The 21,498-nt window shown below is 49.1% G+C and overlaps 1 protein-coding gene across 1 annotated transcript in view; it reads left to right on the forward strand.

Annotated features, from left to right (window-relative positions):
* NCS1 (neuronal calcium sensor 1) overlaps window positions 1-21,498 on the forward strand; it is a 93,593-nt gene that overhangs the window by 30,489 nt on the left and 41,606 nt on the right. Inside the window, exon 2 of the mRNA XM_077835852.1 lies at window positions 14,536-14,560. Within this exon, the coding sequence (XP_077691978.1) occupies window positions 14,536-14,560 (25 nt within the window). The remainder of the gene's footprint in view (window positions 1-14,535; window positions 14,561-21,498) is intronic.

Below are 21,498 nucleotides of genomic sequence, written 5' to 3' on the forward strand. Positions count from 1 at the left end.
GGTTTACAGGTTTGCTAGCTGCAGCTCCCTGCTGCAGCAGGGTCGTTTATTAGCATCACTGATCAGTGTTTCAGAGTAACAGCCGTGTTAGTCTGTATTCGCAAAAAGAAAAGGAGTACTTGTGGCACCTTAGAGACTAACCAATTTATTTGAGCATAAGCTTTCGTGAGCTACAGTTCACTTCATCGGCTGTAGCTCACAAAAGCTTATGCTCAAATAAATTGGTTAGTCTCTAAGGTGCCACAAGTCCTCCTTTTCTTTTTACTGATCAGTGTGAGTCAGAGTGGCACAAAGTTGACCAGGTTCTGGGGGCTGGAAAAAGGCAGCTCAGATACTTGAATCTGTATCAGGATCTGTAATTGCAGATACATTCAGGCTGGCTGTATAAATCTTAGCGGAGAGTTTATCCTGCAGTAGGGAAACAGGTGCAGGTGCTGCAGGAGTTTCCTTCTCAGAGCTCGGTCTGTGAGGGGAGAAGGAGGTGGGAAGGTGAATGGCATCTTGCTCTATGGAAGCGCTCGGCAGAAGCTGGGTTTACAAGACGCTCGGGGCGTTATCTTGTCCTTACTGCCCTGGCTAGCACCAGCTGCTTGAGGGCAGAAGTGGGAATGATGAGACAACCCAAAAGCAAGCTGACTGGGGAAATTAAGGTCGACAAGGAACTGAAGTCAATGCCTGCCTGCTTTAAACCCCTTCCAGGTTAGACAGTGATTGGCTCAACAGTCATCTCCTCTTCTGTAATTAGAGATTCAGGCCCCAAATGTGATGTGTCACCTGGTGGGGGGATGCAGTCGGTGCTTTCTGCCAAGGGGAAAGGACTTGCTGGTTAGGGGAAGGCTTGTTATAGGAGAGAGTGTTAAACGACGATGAGATTAACAAGGAACGCACCGTCTTTCAAATGTGTGTTTCCCTTTAATGAAAGCAGTTCTTCTGCGCTGTGTGTGCCTTTTCACTCTGGGTGTATACATGATCAGGTGGTCCAGCCCTCTGCTCTATTGCCCAGAGGGCCATTAGTCACCTTTTCACTGTGCTCAGAGTTAGGAACCAGGGCCTGCTCACCCACACGGCTGGTGCTTGGTAATATAGCAGTGTGGAACTGAGGTAGCACCTCTGCTCTGATGTATGTCCCCCAGGGGTTCTGTGTCACCTCCATTCCCCATTGTCCCATAAGCAGGGAACAGAGAAGCATTGAAAGGAGACCAGGTCACCAGCCCACCCATCTACCTACCTACCTCTCTAGCTCCGGTTTCACAAATGAAATGTAGAGGTGGGGTGAATTGGATGGGTTGGTGGGCCATGAATAGACTGCAGGCTCATGCCTGTAAGTCACTGGTTTAGCTCTAGCTCAGGTAGGTGCTTTCCGAAAGCTGTTATCCTCTGGTTGCTTTTAGGTGGGTGCTTGAAATAGCAGGGGATAGACTTGGGTGGTGGGTGGTTACAGGCCTGGGAGTCAGGGGATCTGGGTGGTGTTCCCAGCACTACTAGGGAGTCCCTATGTGATTTTAAGCAAGCTACTTAATCTTTCTGTTCTTTAATTTCCTTATATCTGAAAAATCATGGAAGTGTAGAACTGGACGGCTCATGGGGCTAATAATTCTTTCCCCATCTTTATACAGTGCATCTGGAGGTACGGATGAAAAACATTATGTGGAAGTGCATTTATTATTGTGGAGATCTTTTGAAGTGGGAGAGAAAATGTCAAGGTGACGATCAGAATAACACAATGCCTTGCAACTATGCCAGAAGCACTGTGTGTCCCTGGAAAACTCTGCTGGGATCCCCAGCTCTCCTCCCCCTGCGTGATATACAGTATTTATTTCTGTCCCTGGTAGCTCACCAGAGACCGGACCATAAAACTGTTACTGGTCTCTTCGTCAAGCTGTACTTTGTTTGGCATTGCTCCAGGCTGCATATTAACAAATCCTGCCTCTGGAGACCATCGTCAATTTCAGTCCAGGCTGTCAAGGAACCTATAAACCTTCAGGAAAAGGTTTGATCACCATTAGAGAATCATCCTGCAAAGGGCAGGGGGTCACAGAGCCTGCCCCACGCCACCCGTTGTGGTGTTACAGTTGGATTCAAAAGGATTCATTGACCAGGAGGCTGGGTCACAAACCAAGCTGGGCCTGGGCTGTCAGCAATTTGCACAATGTGGGTTAATGTCTGAAGAGGCTGTTCTGGCTGCTGCAGCGTCCTTTCCTAGCTGTGCAGTGATTGCAGATGCATCTGGCCAATGCCTCTGTTCTCGACTGTACACGCTGGGCTTCTCTCGCGGCTGCTCCTCTTAAGTACAATGAAAGAAAGGGGCTGGGCAGGGGATCTGTGCTAGGGTAGCACTCCATCAGGGCAAGTGGTGCAAAGCAGCACTTTTCATAGGGGCAGAAGTCACAGCCAGGACCCTCCTCTGGCCTGCACGCCCTGCTCCTCCCTCATCAAGAGCATGCACTGTCCGCCAGGCACGTCCTCATAGTCGCACATGCGTACACAAGTTGGCACGCACACATTAGGGGGCTCGGTTTCGTATTGTGATGGAGGCTGCGACGCATCCCAGGATCTGCTTCATGTTGTTTTAGGCAGTTTCTCATCTGCACGCCTCCAGAAGAGAGGGACAGTCCCCGTGAAACCAGAGGCGAGGCTGTCATCTTCTGATTTATTGTGTAAGCGAGGGGGAAGGGAGAGGACACGCATGTCCTTGTGGTTACAGCAGGGGACTAGGGCTGTACCAGAAAACACGCAGGGTGTGTGGCAAGGCACACACGTGCCAACAGAATGCGCCAGCCAGTCACAGAAATGCTCCCGGGGCAGGACGCGGGGGCAGATGTCATCTGCTCTGAGTTGTGTTCGGGCAGGCTTCCAACAGCCTCCCCTCCCTGACCCCTCTCACCTTCCTTACAGGCAGCGAACGGGGTGCTGGGCTTGCTTTCACCCGACAAAGGCGTGAAGCATCCTCCAGTTGCTTGCCATACCTGAATTTGCAGGCATGTGTGCAATGCCTCTGCCGTTCCCTGTGCGATGCAGGGAATCAGGGATCAGAGGGGCACAGCAGGGGACTCCTCCACATGGCTGAACTTCACGACTGGCTGGCTCAAGACCAGTGGGTTCACTGGGATTAATGGAGTCACCCCCAGGGACAATGGTCTTGTGGCTCATTGAGTTTAATCCATTTACTTTCCCACTGTTATAATGTATGAAGGATTCAGTGTCTGCGGAGCTCTGGTTGGAATTGGAAGGTCTCCTATGGTGTGTCTACACTGCAGTGGAAGCTGGGGCTCAGACTCAGGCTTGAGCCCAAACCCCCCTTCTGTCTACACACAAATCTCTCGAACTTGGACCTGGGGTCCTAGTTCGCTGCGGATATGGAGGGTTCAAACCCAAGTCAAACTAGGACCTAGAATTCAAGCCAATTGTTTTGCAGTGTAGATGCAGGTGCCCCACCCCACCCCAACTTGGGTCCTGGGAGTCTGTAAAAAGTATCCCACAATCTATGGGCCAACTTCCTTTATCCTGTCTGTTCTCCTGCTTTTTGAGAAAGACCTGGGTTCGGAGGTGAAGCAGTGTGGAAATGAAGCTCTTTTGCAGTAGGAGAGTATAGGCAGCGACATCTCTCAGTGCTGCTCAGAGGGAAAGGTTTAAGGTTATACACCCAGATTTGCGCTGTCTCCAGTTGCTCAGATAAACTGGGGGGAGGAACTATCTCTGCTGGCTTAATGTTCCATGCCCTGTAATTTACCAGGCCTGGGCTCACATTTCTGACCCTCTCACTGATTTCTCTAAGGCTTTGTTGACACACAGAAGTTGCAATTGACTTAGTTAAAGTGATGCAACTTTTGTGTGTGTAGACCTTGTATCAGTTTTAAACTGGTTTTATCAGTTGAGTTTGTTCCTGTAAATTTACTGGCACAAGGTTAAATGACACAAGCCAGGTTGAAATAGTGTCCACACACCCAGTTGCTCCAGTTTAACTGAACCAGTATAAAATCACCCCATTAGTTAAACTGGTGCAGGATAATGCGTAGACCAGGCCTGGAACTCTCCCTTCCCTCCTCTTCATGGAGGGGTCTTAACCATAGGGAGTGAAATCCTCTGTTGTATTCCATAAATATATATATAGCTTCTTCTCCTTCCCTCATCACTGTAGTATTTTCCAGATGTGGATTAAGTGCCTAACATCTGTCACTTCTGGCTTCTTCTCTCTCGCCCTCACCCCAGGGGGAGACTTGTATGTGCAGTGAAGTGTTTTGTTTTGGTAGGGTTTTGTTTTTAAATGTCCATGCTGCTCTGTGTGTGTTGGAGAAGTTGGGTAGAGAGGCATCTGGCACTTGGCGTGGAAGGTGAGGGGGTGGTTGTGATGATTCTTCATCCCAGCAGGAATTCGTCCCACAGTTGCAAACGGGGCCCCAAGCTCTGAATCATGCACTGATGAGAGTTTTCCCACTGGCCCCAGTGGAGTCAGGATTTCATCCTTAATCACACAGAGCTGCAACCCGGCTCCCTCCTGCAAAGTGTGTTAACGTAATCAGTACTCCGGGGTTCTGTCCTCTGCTTTGTCACTGACTCTCTGTGTGGCCTCCGGCGGCATTGCAGGGAAGTGCATTAGGCTTCCCTTTCCTGTGCGTGTTGACCAGAGAGCCAGCTCTTTTTCGTGGTGCTCAGCACTGGGGACTGGAACCTGTGTTCCCCGTAGCCCTGACTCGCCATGACTGATGCTTCGTGTTATCATTACCAGGGCTCCCCTGCCTGTGCTTTTGGGCCAGGACGACTTGCTGTGTTTCCTTTCATCTTTGCCTAGCGTTGAAAGGGCCATGGGAGATGAATGGGGAGCAGTGCAGACAGTGCTCCGGGAGCCTGATCTTGCCCTGAGAAAGCTTCCTAGGAGCAAAGAGAGACGGGGGCAGGCGGGGAGCCCTTAGCAATACACAGAAGGCCGAATGTTATTCAGTGCTCAGACCTAGCTCCATGGGAGTGGGAGAGCTCAGGGCTCACCCCCTAGAGCAATGGTTCTCAGTGAGGGGTACGTGTACCCCTGGGGGTACGCAGAGGACTTCCAGGGTGCACATCAACTCATCTAGATATTTGCCAGGTTTGACAACAGGCTACATAAAAGGCACTAGTGCAGTCAGCGCAAACTCAAATTTCCTACAGATAATGACTTGCTTATGCTGCTCTCTATACTATACGCTGAAATGTACTCACAATATTTATATTCCAGTTGATTTATTTGATAATTATATGGTAACAAGGAGAAAGTCAGCAATGTTTCAGTAGTAGTGTGGCTGTGACACTTTTGTATTTTTATGTCTGATTTTGTAAGCAAGGAGTTTTTAAGAGAGGTGAAACTTGGGGATACTCAAGACAAATTTGACTGCTGAAAGGGGGACAGTCATCTGGAAGGGTGAGAGCTATTGCCCTAGAGCACAGCTCCCATTGCTCTGTGTGTCACCAGACTGGCCTTCCTTAGGAACATGCTCCCACGAAATCGCTGTTCTTTAGATTTCAAAGCCAGTTCAGGCTGCTTGAGAGCGGACGTGTGAGCCCCTCCACTGGGATCAGACGAGGCATGGGGTTTTGAAGGAGGCCAGCGAGGAAAGGCCACTCCTCTCCTTGAGCCCTTTGGCTGTTAAACTTCCCTCTCCCCACTCAAGAGCCCAGAAGAAACCTTCAGGTCCACAGATTCCTAAAGGTTAATTAGCTGCTTAAAAGAGGCAGGACATTCCTCCCTGTGGTTTACAGCCTGCTGTTACACGCTGGCCCTAGGCTGCTGCCCCTAGCCTAGGGGCCGCCTACGGTACCTCTGCGTATGCAGCAGCCCTGCAGGAGGCCTCACTGGCAGCAGGAGAGACAGCGCTGCAGGGGACATGGCAGAATGGGCTGGCTCAACAGTATTCTACTCCAGCTCGCATTTCAGCCTCCCTGCCTAATATGAGACTGTCAGTGACTAGATTCGGAGCTGTGCAAAGTCTGGAGTGAGTCCTGGAGCTCATTTACACTGGATGGCAAGGAATTTGTTTACACCAGGTGCAATCTAGAGTAAGTCCACTAACTTCCAGTGATAATCCTCCAGGTTTTCGCCCCTGTAACTGAGATCAGAATGTGGCCCAAGCAAACACAGAGGTAGAAGAAGCCGCAAGCCATAACCTATCACCCTTTTCTGTTAGGTTCTCCCTAAGAGCTTTTCTTTCTCTGGTTTCAGAGTAACAGCCGTGTTAGTCTGTATTCGCAAAAAGAAAAGGAGTACTTGTGGCACCTTAGAGACTAACCAATTTATTTGAGCATGAGCTTTCGTGAGCTACAGCTCACTTCATCAGATGCATACCGTGGAAACTGCAGCAGACTTTATATATACACAGAGAATATGAAACAATACCTCCTCCCACCCCACTGTCCTGCTGGTAATAGCTTATCTAAAGTAATCATCAGGTTAGGCCATTTCCAGCACAAATCCAGGTTTTCTCACCCTCCACCCCCCCACACAAATTCACTCTCCTGCTGGTGATAGCCCATCCAAAGTGACAACTCTTTACACAATGTGCATGATAATGAAGTTAGGCCATTTCCTGCACAAATCCAGGTTCTCTCACTCCCTCACCCCCCTCCAAAAACCCACCCCCATACACACACAAACTCACTCTCCTGCTGGTAATAGCTCATCCAAACTGACCACTCTCCAAGTTTAAATCCAAGTTAAACCAGAACATCTGCGGGGGGGGGGAGGTAGGAAAAAACAAGAGGAAATAGGCTACCTTGCATAATGACTTAGCCACTCCCAGTCTCTATTTAAGCCTAAATTAATAGTATCCAATTTGCAAATGAATTCCAATTCAGCAGTTTCTCGCTGGAGTCTGGATTTGAAGTTTTTTTGTTTTAAGATAGCGACCTTCATGTCTGTGATTGCGTGACCAGAGAGATTGAAGTGTTCTCCGACTGGTTTATGAATGTTATAATTCTTGACATCTGATTTGTGTCCATTTATTCTTTTACGTAGAGACTGTCCAGTTTGTCCAGTTTCTCTGGGTCTCCCAGTGTGTTATATATTGTCCATCTACATAAGCTATGGATCCCCAGTGCAGGGACCATATCTGTACAGTACTTACTATATAATAGCAGGGCACACTCTGGTTTCTAGTAGAGTTGATGTTGTAGGCTGAGATTTTTCAAAGCCACCCTAGGGTATTTAGAGGCTCCATTCCTACAGAACTTAGGAGATTTAGATGCACAACTCCAAGTAGGTAAGCACTGACAGTCCCACCACCCGGAGCACCCAACCTGTCAGCATCATACACTCACGAGAGCCTCTTCCGCTGGCTATGCTCAGTGGGTTTTGGGAGGCTGCTGCTTGCATCCCAGAGTGAGCGCCGTGCTCCAGATGACAGGGATTCCGTTCCATCCCTTCCCCCCTGCCCACCCAACGGGAGTGTGTAGTTAGAGGCATTTTTCCCTTACTAAAAAAAGTGCAAGTTTCGTAATTGTTTCCTGCTGGAGTTGAAACACTGATGCTGAGACTGAAATAGAACCTGAGAGGAAATGCAATTGGAGAGAGAGGCTAGAGAGCAATTAGTATGGGTGGTCTGAGCTGACCCCCCATCTCCATCCCCATCCTGTGCTCTGCTCCCTGGCTGACACCTCCCTGGCACCATTACAGAAGACCTCCTGTTGTTGGGGTTATTTTATTACTTATTCCTACGTCATCCCCTGAATATACTCCCATCCCCTCGTAGGAGGAAGAGGGGAGGCGTCATTAGTGGCTGTGGACCACTCAGGGAGCGCAGTAACGAAGGCTGTATAAGCAGCTAGATAGATGGAGAAAATGGTTCGTATTCCCCTCTATGGCAGCTGTGGATGTACTGGGGGAGCGTCTTTCCTGTTGAGTTAACCCCACACCACAGCATTGGAAGCATTAAATGCCTTTAACCTCTTTCCTGCCACCAAATGACACTGGTGCCTTCAGGCTGCTTTTCAGACCTGTCCTTTCAGATGAGTCCCTGTTTGGGTTGCACTGGGGATTCATGATCCTCCGTGAGAGGATCAGGCCAATGTTTTCAAACTAGGGTTCCTAAATCTACATGAAGGCATCTAAACAAGCAATCTGCACTCCTGAGGTGCTGGTCACCTGCAGCGCCCGCTGAAGCCAGCAAAGGAAACGATAGAGGTGTCTGAAACTGCAACTGCGGCAGAGGGCCCCCGCAGCATTAAATCTAACGGGCATTGGGCACATGGGGTGCTTCATTGGGGTGTAAGGCAGGGCCGACTTTGGCTTACTTGTTACCTCCGCACATCAATGTTTGGAGGCTCTTCTTAGCCCAACAGCTCCGCTCATCCCATCCTTACAGCTAGATCCAAGGGGCAAAGGTTGTCCACCCAGGGAAATTGTCCAGCATAGCTATTTGGGAGTAGCTTGCTGTGTTCTGGAAGAGCGCCCACATAGGGGAGTCATTCCAGAATAGCGATGCAGGTCAATTTCTCCCATGTAGACAAGGCCTCTCTCTCTGACGGATGTGTCATTTTTGGCTTCATTAAGCCCAGGCCTCTCTGTCCTCTACAATGGGGTTGTTTCTTGACCATCCTGCTAGACAGTGCTGCCAAAGCAGAGCGCCCACCCAGGTGCCAATATTACCTCCCCGGTGTCTGCATTTGAATCTCCCACATGGCTGCCAGACTTCCAAGTCTAGACAAGCTTCTTCAGTGAAAATAGACATTGTTCTTCCCCTGCTGTCCCTGGTCCCTGTGCTCTGGGAGCCTCCATTCTGGCCCACGCCCCTCCGCTGGCTCAGAGTGCATCTGATCTCTGAAGACACATGGGGTGAAATCCTGGCGCTACTGAAGTCAGTGGGAGTTTTACCATGAACTGCAGTCGGGTCTGAATGTCACCCAGTGATTGGCACCCGTGTGTGGCCGCTGGAGCTGGCCTCGCCTGGGTGAGAGCGCCACACTGTAAAGCTGATGCTGGAGTTGCTGCATCCCACACGGGTGCTGCGCGCCCGGGTGACGGGCTCGGACTTCTAGGGGTCTATCATAGGGCTCTTGGTGCTGCACTAAGCTGCAGCGTATTGTGGGAGAACTTGTCTGGTCACCTGCGGGAAAGTGGTCTTCACCCAGCAACTCGGTAAGCTGGTTCCAGCTTGGCATGCTCTCCCAGCTGGCAGCCCGCCGAGAAGACCGTCTCCTGGATGCCAGCTTTCTGTTTCTGTAGCCGCACAGCAGGAATGTTGCTAGCACAGCAAGCTGCACGCAGTATGGGGCTTAAAGGCCTCACCGGTGAGTAAGGACTGGTAGGTGACTTCCCATGCAGAAGCAGGGAGTCGGTAAATGGCAAGGAAGTGGAGGAATTGTGGGAAAGCATAGGAGGAGGAGTGCCGTCCAAGTTGCTTAGCCTGCATCCACACTGCTGAGTGGTGACATTAGCAGCTCGAATGTTGGCAGCACCGGGCGTTAGCCTATCCCGCTGACAGGCCCGCTAGCCCAGGTGCGAAGCACTTGAGCAAGAGGCTTGTGGGTGTGGATGGGATTTGGATTCGGGACAACACTCGAGTAAGTGTAGTGAAGACAAGCACTTAGATTGTAAGCCTTGTGGGGCAGGGCCCATCTTTTCACTGGGTGTGTGTTCAGTGACTGATGGCCTGGAGCCCTAATCCCAAATGGGGCTTCTGTGCACCACCACAAAGTCACCGAGCTAGATCCTCAGCCAGCGCAAATCAGCATCACTCTCCTGAAGCCAATAGAGCTGTGTGATTTATACCAGAGGGGGGTCTGGCCCACTTTTCCTTTGGCAGCTGGTAGCAGGGGCTTCTGGAACCACCTCGCCAACAGCATCCCGCTGGAGCCAGGTCTTGTATGTGCTGTCTCTATTGCCCCGATGTTGTGTTTACGCCAGTCCCTACCTTCTCCAGTCTATGCTTCTTGCCAAGCACATTATAAATCTTTCTGATGGAAAATTGCTTTCTTTTATTGCGCGCCTCGCCATTCAAGGTAATTGGCATCTGTTCATGTGTCTTGGAGTTTCTATTTTTATCAGCTGCTCACATATCCACATGTAGCCACTCTGCCTCATTATCCTAGTCAATTTCAGACCTGGTGTTTTGTTGTTGTTGTTGTTGTTAGTATGTAGATGGGAGATGTGGAGGCAATGACGAACAAGGCTATTCCCTCTTCAGCCAGCCTCCTAGCACCAGTCTTCCTGCTGGTGCCTTGAACTAGCCACAATCCCTTGGCTCCTTGCGTCACCAGCAGAGGAGAGGGTGAGTGCGCAAACAGGTCCCAGCACCAGTAACGTTCCTCAGCCACCTGGTCCATGACGTTGCTTACCTGAGTAACCACGTCCTTCCCCTCAAGACATGAATTTACGTTACTCTAGATCTGTTACGAGACAACCAAAGAATATTGTCCCAGGCTTAGTACACAGGGAACCATTCCGTCTTCTCCTTGGCAAAATGCATAATCACATGTGTTGTATCCTCTCCACTCCCGAGAGGGGGGCTGCGGGGAGAGCTGAGAGTGCACCGTCACGGCTCTGGCCTGGTGACCATGGGCCTAGTTGCCTAGTATCTGCATATTCAGTTTAATGCAGGGGTTCTCAACCTTTTCCTTTCTGAGGCCCCCCAACAGGCTATAAATCTCCGTGGCCCCCTGTGCCACAACAGCTGGTTTGCTGCAGATAAAAGCCAGGACTGGCATTAGCGGGTGGCAAGCAGGGCAATTGCCTGGGGCCCCACGCCACAGGGGCCCCCGCAAAGCTAAGTTCGGCTTCAGCCTCTGATGGTGGGGATCAGTGTCCCGGACTTCAGCCCCATGTGGTGGGGCTTCGGCTTTCTGCCCTGGGCCCCAACAAGTCTAACATGGGCCCTGCTTGGTGGACCCCCAGAAACTTGTTTGCGGCCCCCTCCCCCCGGGGCCCATAGTTGAGAACCACCGGTTTAATAGATGCTTGCAGGAGACAGAGGATGGGGAAAGAAGAGAGAATATGAAAAGGTGAAATGCAGCTTATTCTCTGCTAAACAGACCTTGGTGTGCATGATTGTGTTTTCCAGGCTTGGGATAGAAACATATGGGCACCTCTGAGATTTAGACAGCTGTCTCCCAGCCCATCAATAATAGCTCCAAACAGATGTTCCTTAAGAGATGCTTAGATCCTACTCCATCAGTGGTGCCAACTCTCGTCACTTTATTTCTAACGTTACTTGGTGTTTTTTTCTTAAACCCCCAGCTCCTGGAGTCACGTGATTGTGAGTCTCAGCTTCCAATTAAAAAAATGTTTCTAGCCAATCTCTTGAGCCCTCAGGGTGGGCAATACAGCTGCACCTACAATCAAAACTCCATGTAAAGCCTCAGCTGGTAGGGGACCTATGTGCCTGAGAATCGCCCTTTTGATGAACTTCCACTTTCTGGTTGTCTTGTTTAGGGGGAAATTGAAAAATACATTTTTAAATTCCTGTTAGTTTTATCAAGTGGCCAAACCCTGGGTGTTTTTTTTTTTAAGAGTTAATATCAGCTAACAGAATTTTCTCTCCGGGGTTCTGTGTTTAAATGGTCATACTTAGCAAATCGACAGGAAATAAGCCAAACTTTGTCAATATCATTAAGTTACGCATGCCCAGGATGTGTTAATAATAGAGTTTTCATGCAGCTGCTTTGCTGGAAATCTCTTTGCTAATGTGAGGTACTGTGGAAGTAAATAGGCTCCCCATTGGAATGAATTCAGCGAGTGTATAACATTTCACGTTGCAGAGAGATGGCCTATTTATCCACCGAATGGGTACAGCATAGACAGCAGCAGCATCAACGTCCCTCACTCAGCTTTGCCATTGTGTCTCAGTACTGTTAGTGGGAGGACTGACTAGGTAGTTCAGCCTGTCAGTCTCTTTCAGTCATTGCTGGGAAGGATGCTGGCTGAGCGCGACCATTAACTCATTAAGTCACTGAACAGCCATGCAGAGGTTCTGACGTCAGCAGGGCTTGAACTGGTGACAAGGGAAAGTTCTTGTCATGGGGAAGGGCTCGACCAGGCCTTCTGGACCACTCCCCAGACTGTTGTCAGGGGATCCAGGTGCTGGATCCTGTGTGCTGTAAGTCTCCAGAGCCAGAATAGGCACAATGCCTGGGCGCCATCTTAGCACCGCTGGGCCCACTCGAGAGCGCAGCCCATGTGACCGCTGCCCAGGTCTTGGCTTCTCAAGTTCCCCCATAGCTTAAACCCACCCTCTCTTGAGCTCTAGCCAATGGTGTGAGCCTGCTGGGTTACAGTTTAACACATACAGACTTTGCACGGGACTAGAACCCAGCATTGCTCTTTCTTTAATAGCACGAGAAACACACAGATCTATGCACAAGTAATAAACCCTACACCTATTTCCCTGCCTCAGTTTCCTCACCACTCCAGGGCCTTCTTTGGGTAGGGGTCAGGGTCATCCGAGGCTATCTAGGTCTGTCTGCTCCATGTCGTGAATTCTGAGACATGGGATCTTCTTGGCAGGATGGAGATCCGCTGACCTGGTCCAATCTGTCCTTTCCCCTCTCCTGCCTGAAATTCCTGTGTGTCATTGTGCGTCTTCCCCTGACCCACCTAGTCTCTTGGGGTTTTAAGGGCTGGCATTGACACCTTGGTGTTTGTCTTCTGCTTGGTGACTTTCCACTCTCCAAACCTGGGACCCTTGTTGAGGAAAGATGGAGAAAACTTATACCCCACTCTCCTTAGCATACCTATTGTTTGGTTAGAGCCCAGTCATTAAGGGTGACAACTCTCCATTGTCCCTGGCCTGGAGAAGATGAGATGCAGACCTTGCCAGCCCCTGGTGGGTTCCACGCTCACACAGAAGCATTTAGCCATACGGCAGTTTTCTGAGTAACACCTTCATCGTGTCAACCAGCATTTGTGACTTTTACAGACAGATCCTTCAAATCATCACCGCTCTGAACATCATTTCCAGACCTCAGAGCCAGCCCGCGCCTGGGAACTGTGGCCTGGGAATCGTTTCCTATTGGAATTTGAAGGTTGATGCTAAAAACCCCATGAATGTTTTATATAAATTGTAGCAAGGGCAGGTATTGTCTTGTTCTGACAGTGTACAGAGCCTGGCACGATGACCCTTGATCCCCGACAGGGGCCTCTGGGTGCTGCCGCAATAGAAAATAGTGTTCTTCTTTAGTCCAAGGAACTCAAAGCACTTTATAACCATTTGTGCATTAGCCCTCGCACAGTCTGGTAAGGGAAGTATTAATTCCATGTTTCACATGGGCTAACACAGAGGCACAGCTTGGCTAAGTGACTTGTCTAGGGTCACACAAGAACCAGGAATTGAACCCTTCTGTCCACAAGCCCCTCCTTCCTCTCTGCCCCTGTGCTGTGGTAGAAGCCGTATCATTAAGTGTATTTGCCTGCAGTGAGAGCGCTGTGGAAGGCTGTGCACAGCTGAAAAGGACCGCATGACAATTGAGCAACAAAAATAGGACTTGGGGGGGGGGGAGGAAGGCAAGAAAAGGAATGGGATCTTCACACGCGCTGCTCATCAAAACCCAGAGGGAGTCAGCTCTGAAGCTTCAGATTAAGAGAAAAAGAGTATGACAAGCAAAGGCATCAAAAGATCTCGAAACCATCAGTGAGCACTTTCTTTGGAGATTTAGCTAGTCAGCAGGGAAGAAATGTGACAATGGCATTTAAGACAACTGGTATGAAGGAACCTGGCGCAAACAGACAGCTCTTAAAGTCAGCATGTTGGCAGATGGGGTAGTGCTGAACAGGGAGGGAGGCCATTTATCTGTCTGTTGCCGGGGGGGGTTGGGGGTGTTTAATGTGTTGAGATAGAAGAAGAAGCAGGTACTTTTTAACTTGCCGTGTCATGGCACAAGATGCATTGGAAAGAAATTCCTGTTTGTTTAGTGGCCTTCCTCTACGTCAGCCTTCACCTTATGCTGCAAGACGGGGAGAAACAGGGCCAGATCCTCAGCTGGCATAAATTGGTGATGCACAACGTAAACCCGTGGAACTCCTGGTTTGCATTAGCTGAGTATCTGGCCCAGAAAGTTTTGCTAACTGACATGATGTACTAAGCCTTAAAGGTAGCAAAAATACTCATAGATTCAAAGATTTTAAGACCAGAAGGGACCATTAGATCATCTCGTCTGACATCCTGTATATCACAGGCCACTGACTTCCATCCAGGTACCCCAGTTTCGAGCACAGTACCTTCTAGTTGGCTAAAGCATCTTCCAGAAAAGCGTCCATTCTCAATTTGAAGACAAGAGATGGAGAATCCTCCCACTTCCCTTGGTAGTTTGTTCCAATGGTTAATCACCCTCACTGCTAAAAATTTGTGCCTTATTGAATTTGAAGTTGTCTAGCATTAACATCCAGCCATTGGTTCTTGTGATGACTTTCTGCAGTAGATTAAAGAGCCTCTTAGCAGCTGGCATTTTCTCCCCAGGAAGGTCCTTGTGCACTGCAGTCAAGTCACCTATGCTATAGAAACCAGTCAGCTTAAAATGAAAAAACTCAGAGGAAAAGACTCCAAATGGCTTAACCCTTGTCTTTCTTGTTTTCTCTTTCAGTTACAGAGAAGGAGGTGCAGCAGTGGTGAGTTTCCAGCCCCGTGTTTCTGATTCTTGTGAGCTCCCGAGTGGTGTGTGCATGCAGCCGTTGAGTGACAAGTCAGTTCTCTCTGCTGCGTTGAGTGTGTGCATCTTGGCTCACCGTATGCGCGTGTTTGCCTCTGTTTCTTTTCAGAGTTGTATTGCCTGGGAGGCTGGCTAAACTGAGATGCAAAGGCAGGCGTCATGAGACAAAAGACTCATACACAAGTCATTTCAGGGTGTGGCTCCTGTTCCCAGCAGTCTTTCCCATAATCCATTTCTGCCTCGTTCAGGCACCAGGCTCTGCATGCAGCTACTTGGATGCCTGGTTCTTCCGTACTGAGTATTAGTTCCTCACCTGCTCTTTGAACTCCACTGGACAGGAAGTGTTTTCCTGACTCAGGACCACCCTTGGGGTTCAGCTGCACTGCAATCCAAAGTGTGTTTGCAGCTCAGGAGGACATAACACTGATAAAAATAATAGTGTAGATGTGATGACGCTGGCTTCATCAATCAAATATGTACCCAGAGGGTCAAGCTGTCCTGCAGTGGTTCAACACCAACCTCAGGGCAGACCATTAAGAAGCAGAGCACAAACCCAAAATTGGCTGCGAGTTCTCTACCTAGATTTCACCAACCAAGCATCAAGTGTAAACTCCTCAGGCCCTCTAACAGCCTAACCATGGAGTCACAGTCCTCTTCGGTACTGCGGTCTATCTTGTCACCTAGGCTAGCTTGCCTTTGTGATAGATGGCCCCATACACCAAAAATCACAACATTCAGGTTACTCCCAGTCCCAAGGACCAGTCACTTACCTCAGGTCAATTGCACCTTCGATCTCACACTAAAGACAAGATTTGTAGCCAGTCCTGTAACAAATTATCTAAAGGTTTACTAACTAGGAAAAGGAAATGAATGTTATTTACAAGAATAAGGCTGGTAAACATATATATGCACAAATTAGGATAAGCAAGCTCTACGTGTCCTTTAGGGCTAACGCAGGCCAAACACTGGGGATCTTCTGTTTATGCTTAGTAATCCTTGCCCCTCAGAGTCCAAGCAGCATAAAAGATACAGTTTCTCTTGTTAGGGCTTATTATTCCTTCCCCGCTTCTGCTTCCAGTTGCTAATTCTGTTGGGAAGAATTCACTTGCATGTCTTCTCTTTCTGGGGTTGGGGAGAGTCTTTTGTCCTCTGACATTCCACAAAAGTTCATCTGGTGTTGATGGGCCTTCCTTTGTTGGGCAGGAGATAACACCTCCTGGTGTAGACTAGTACTTCATGTGGATTAATGTCTCTTTCCTCTCTGGTAGTATGCATCGTTACAGAGGGTTACAATGCAAATGTTTCAATATTACCTTACAATATGGGAGACAGGTGTTGTAAGGGAGATTATTGCCTGCAGCAACTTACACTAAGCACATTTTTGTAGCTCTGATACCTGTTCTAACAATACTAACATGCAGGTGAGCCAGACTAATTCCAGCTCTGTGTTTGTCGGTATCCAAGTGAGGCATGGGCACCTTGGCATAAGCTGGCACCTGGTTTGCCAGCATCACACTGGATTCTACAGCCCACGCTGAGCTCCACGCCACTGTACCTACAGTGCCATTTTTATCGGCGGTAGCTAGCGCGGGTACGTCTGACTGAGCTGCAGTCATGTTGGATTGCAATATAGGCCTACCTCTGGCCGCAGCAGGGAGCCACTATGGGGCAGGCTGCCCGGCACAATGATCTTTTGCTCCGCTGCAGAACCAAATGTGATGGCAATGTTAGACAGGGTTGGTAGCAGAAGGGGGGGGGGGGGTCCTCAGTTTGCAGAGCCCCACCCACCCTCTCTTCCCCTCCCTGTCAGGTTGCATGCGATGCATTGTGACATAAAGCCCTGAAGATCTTGGGGCTCGGGGAGATTCAGAGTCTTCCTAAGAACAATCTACATGGCTTAATAGCTGGATAATGCTGCATGTTAGGCAGCTTCAAAACTCCCAGAGAGCGGCATAACTAATGGAGTGGCTTAAAAAAAAGCGAGAACTCGTGTTTGCAGGTTTTCTCTGCTGTGGTTTTCCGGATAAATGAGCTTTGCCTCCAAAGTAAGTGCTGACATTGATGCTGTTACGCGCTCACCTCTGCATTCGAACAAGTGCTGAAACCTTTCTGAGCCTGCCCGGGCGTGAGAGACAGTGACAAATGTGAAGGGAGAGCAAGCGGTTCTTAACACCACTGAAGGGCTCCCCTGCGGTGCAGCTATAAATCCCATGCCCGCTGTGCTCGTTCTGCACACCGTGTTCCAGCACACGTGGTGGGCAGCAATGCTCCTGCCTTTCCACCTCCACTCGCAGCACGTGCAAGAGCCCATCGCTCTTGGCTCCGGGTAAAGGTGAAAAATCAAATTCCATCTGCTCCCAGCAGAAGGAAGACATGGAACGAAGTGATCAGCGAAAAGCTCAGCTTGCCAAGCCCTGTCTTAGCACCGTCTCTAGCTTTGATGGGTTAGCTCCGGCATGGAATAAATACACAGACACTGAGTCTCCAGCAGCAATCGGAAACTATCCCATCAAAGCCAGAGATGGTGTAGATGGGTGTAAAAGCAGAGCAAGCCAGAACAGAATCAGGTCCATTGCCTTGGCATTTCTTTAAATGCCTGTAACATGTTGGTTATGGCAGCTGGCTCATCAGGAGACTATCTTGAAAACCCACCTAAATTACGCAATGCAGCCTGACTGGTGTGTGCGGCATGCTGAATTTGGTCCAGCAAGGAAAAGAGCTTTTCTTGTCCTCTTAAAGACAGCGCCGTGTGCGGATATCCCACCCTCTTCATTTTGCGGGTTGTCGTGGTAAATGAAGCCTATTGTGGATGAGAATCAAGGTTCACGAGCCTCAGTTGGAGAGTGAGTGTGGTGGTGTGTCTCTTTAATGAAGGTGACACGTGCACCCCTGGGAAACTGTCTTGGTTTTTGTAAGGCCTCTCAGCATCAGAAGCCATGAGAGGTTCTGCTTTGCATGGGGCAACCAGATCTCCTGGTTAGCAGGATACCAGCCCCCTTTCTGTAGCCTTTGGCTTGAAAGGATTATGACCATAACCCAGGGGGCAACGTCTGAATATTCCTTTGAGAGTGGGCCTCAATCCTCTAGCCCTTATTCGTGCAATCAAGGGGGACTCTTCTTGTGGATAAGGGTAACAGGATCTGGACCTTGGTGCAGCCCTTCCACTGTGGCAATTATTCTAGGTTGGGGATGTGGGAGAAAAGATGATGAGACCTAATTTTCAGGAGTGCTGAGCACCTGCAGCTCCCACAGACGTGAAGTGAAGTTGAGAGTGCTCAGCGGCTCTGGACAGCAGGCCCTGTGGGTGTAGTGAAGGGCGCACTGGCGGAAAGGGCCTTGTTTTTCCTTTTTTAAAAACTCTTGCATCCTGCTGGCTTAAAACTTAGCAGCTATTTCGGCATGTATAGCAGGAAGAATTCTGTCCCAGTGTCACACCAGCCAAACTGGATTATGGTAATTCTGTTCTCAGTAGCATTCAGCAACCCACTGTGCTTCCAGGGCTGGGGAGAATTCCTTTTTTGAGATTTCCTTTGGACTGGGATAATGGGATTTTCATTTCATGCATGGGGCAGATTAAGGACAAGGCATCTGGACACTAAACAAAAGACATCCTGATGTGATGTTTCTCAACAAGGCGATTATCCATTGTGTGCCCATTACATCTAGGGAGCCCTGCGTGCCCCATATCTGATGGTAAATAATAACATTTGTAATCTCGGTGGAGAGCAGAGAAACACAATTAAAGTGCACTTCAGTTTCCAGCATGGTGTATTATCTTTAGTGAAGCGCTCTTGTATCGTGACAGAGATGATAAGCAGGAGTTGATGCTTTGTAGACTAATGGTCCAGCTTGTTGATTCCGCTCCAGAGAGCACTAGTTAAGGCTTGTCTACATGGGAAGTTCTTCCAGAATGAGGTAGAGGGTGAATGTAAAGGGCTATAGCTATTCCAAAATAACCATTGTGTAACTGCTGGTTCTGCAGTAGCTGTTCTGGTCAGTTTCCTGGTGTAGACACATCCTTCGATTCAGTGTGCTCTTAGCCAAGCGAGAACTCTTCTTGCCCTGCAACATGGTGAAATGTCTCCTCCCCAAAATAATCAATAAAAGAAAGAGCTGGAAAAAAGGAAGTTCGTGGGGTTCTGCCATGTAGATCCATGTTCATTACGTTGATGACTCCTGAACAGAAGTACTCATCTGGGGCCCCGGTTCTGCCGTTCCTATTCACAACGGGGAGAACGAGAGCTGGTCAAAACACTGGGGAAGTTTTCCATGACAACTTTTGGTGTAAAATACATACTCTGGGGGTTTTTTTTGTAGAAATTTGAACTTTTGTTGACAAATTGAAAGTCAGAAAATGTTGACAAGCTTTAGGTGATGCCTCCAGCAGGGCTGCCCATTGGTACTGCTGGATGTGAAGCGAGGCTGGCAGGATCAGATTCCTTACCAGTAAAATGTTGGCTTCTCTCAAACTCAGCCTGGCCTCTGAGCATCAAGATGGCTTCTTTCTAAGTTACACATAATCTCCAGCAATTCCCCACACCTGCATGATGCTTTCGTCTTCAGATTACATCTCCCGGAATACCTTCACAGGCTCATTCCCTTCCAGCTTCTACAGCCCTGCACAAGAGTAACTGAGGACAGAATTTGGCTTCCTTAGCAATCCTGTTCAGGATGCTTGAGAAGAGATGGCATCCCGATCCCTGTCCTGTGGCTGTGTTGGTTTTGCAGGGCTACTCAAAGTAAAAAGGAGCAAGAAACTTATTTTTGTCACAAAAGTAACTACCTGTGAGCCCATACGCAGGGATCTGCTGAGTAAGTAAGTGTCATTTTTGCGTAGGCACTTTCCAGAGTAGAAAAGGGCTATAAAGCTCCTTAACAAACAGATGCCTTTAAAGGCATCATGACTGAGTTAAGCAGCAGGAATCCTGCTGTTCACGGCTGCTTCTCTCTGTGCACTCAATGGGGCAGTCATTGGAGACTTTGGAGGACGCGGGGAGAACTCAATAAGTCAGAAAGCTATAAAGCAACACTGTAAAAGAGTCTTCCGGTGCACAGCTCCTGCACTGGATCCGCTGTCACTGGAAGTCTTGCAGAATGACTGTCTGTTTTAGAGGTTGCTGACGCCCTCGGGGAGGTGCAGGAATGCACTGCCTCTGAAAGTCAGATCTTGAATACTTTACAGTCAGGCACACAAATCAAGTCACCTCAACCAAAGGGACCTGACTTTCGGAGGTGCTGAGCATTTGCAGCTCCTACTGGAATCCGTAGGAGCTGTGAGGGTTCAGTGTCTCTGAAAATTAAGAGAGTAGGTGCCTAGGCCAGGCTTTAGGTGCTTGATGTTCAAAGCCCCTGTGTTTGAGATAGTGGCCTGGCTGACCTGTATTTTACAGCTCATGCTGTACATGAATGGAACGGGACGCTGCCTTTCAAATGCTATACAGAGTGTTGTACTCCGCGGGCCTCGCTCCCAGTCCGTACAAACCTACTGATGCCGATAGGGCTGCAGGGGGGTGTATATTAGGGCAGAATTTGGCCCTACGCCACATCAGTAGGAAGGGGAAGATCAAGGCAATGGCAGCAGCATTCAGAGCCAGGGTTCATTGTCTCTGCAGGCTGGATGTGAAGTAGGCAGCAATGCTGTGGGGATTCACATGCTCTAACACCGCTTCTCGGAAAGTTGACCATTTCTTCTCTTTGTCAGCACAAAACGGGCCTTCTGCTGAGCTGGTCAGGCCCACTGGCAGGGAGGATAGACCTTTGTAGGCTAGGAGTTGTCACAGATCAGCTGGTTCTTAGCTCCCTGATGCTTTGGCTTCTTCCTCATGTAAACACCCCTGTCCTTATTGCTCCCCTGCCTAAGGGTTTGATCCGGCTCCCACGCAAGCGAATGGAAGAACTCCCATTGACCTCAGTAGTGCAGGGTTATAGTGCTTGCCAGGAGCTGGCAGTGTCTGGTGCAGTTCTGGAAGCTTTTCCTCTTTTTTTTTGGACAAGAGTTGTGACAGGTTGGACCCCTTGGGAAGCCACCTGCTATCCTGAGAACCACCACTGAGTCTACCTGTTCTGCCAGCATGGGCCCCCTTTAACCTGTCTTGCTGAGCCAGGTTATTAAAACCTTCTCTAACACACACACAGGCAGGGCCACACCCAGCTGCAGTTCAGCTCTAAGACTCAGTTTAAGGGACTTGCTCCAGCACTCAGATGTCTGCCTCCTTTGGAGTGCAGACCCAAAGATCTATTATGAAATTCACCCCCCTCCCTCAATGTGGAGAGAGGTGTGCACACTTCTTAGCCCCCCCGTTAGAAATTACAGAACCTGGGTTTAATAATAAACAAAGCAAATGTTATTAACTATGAAAGACAGATTTTAAGTGGTAAAAGGGGTAACAAACAGGACAAAGCAGATTACTAAGCAAACAAAATCAAACACGCAAATTAAGCTGGTTTCACTAAAGAAATTGGTTACAAATAGTATTTCTCACCCTAGATATTGTTGCAGGCAGTTATATTCCTTTTCAGACTGGAACCCTGTCTCAATCTGGACTCCTCCCTTGCCTTCCCTTTTGCAGTCTTTTTTCTTGGGCTGACAGGCCATGGAGAGGAGGAGTCCTGTTTGCCTTCCTCCCCAGCCGTAAATAGGATTTACATAAGGTGGGAATCCTTTGTTTCCCAAACTTAACCCCCCTTCCCTTACAGGGGAAAGTTACAAGAAGTCCCAGGTAATGTTTTAGTATCAGGTGACAAGACCACCTGACCCTGTAGGATCACAGTGTCCATGAGTCAGTGGCAGTACGGAGCGTCCACAGGAAGGCCAAGCTTTTCACAGCGCATTGTCCTCGCTGACTGGCCGTCTGCCCTGTCTGGCTTTTCCATTGTTGTACCTGAAGTGTTAGCCGT

The sequence above is a fragment of the Eretmochelys imbricata genome, chromosome 16 (assembly GCF_965152235.1).
Source record: "Eretmochelys imbricata isolate rEreImb1 chromosome 16, rEreImb1.hap1, whole genome shotgun sequence".
NCBI classification, from domain to species: Eukaryota; Metazoa; Chordata; order Testudines; family Cheloniidae; genus Eretmochelys; species Eretmochelys imbricata.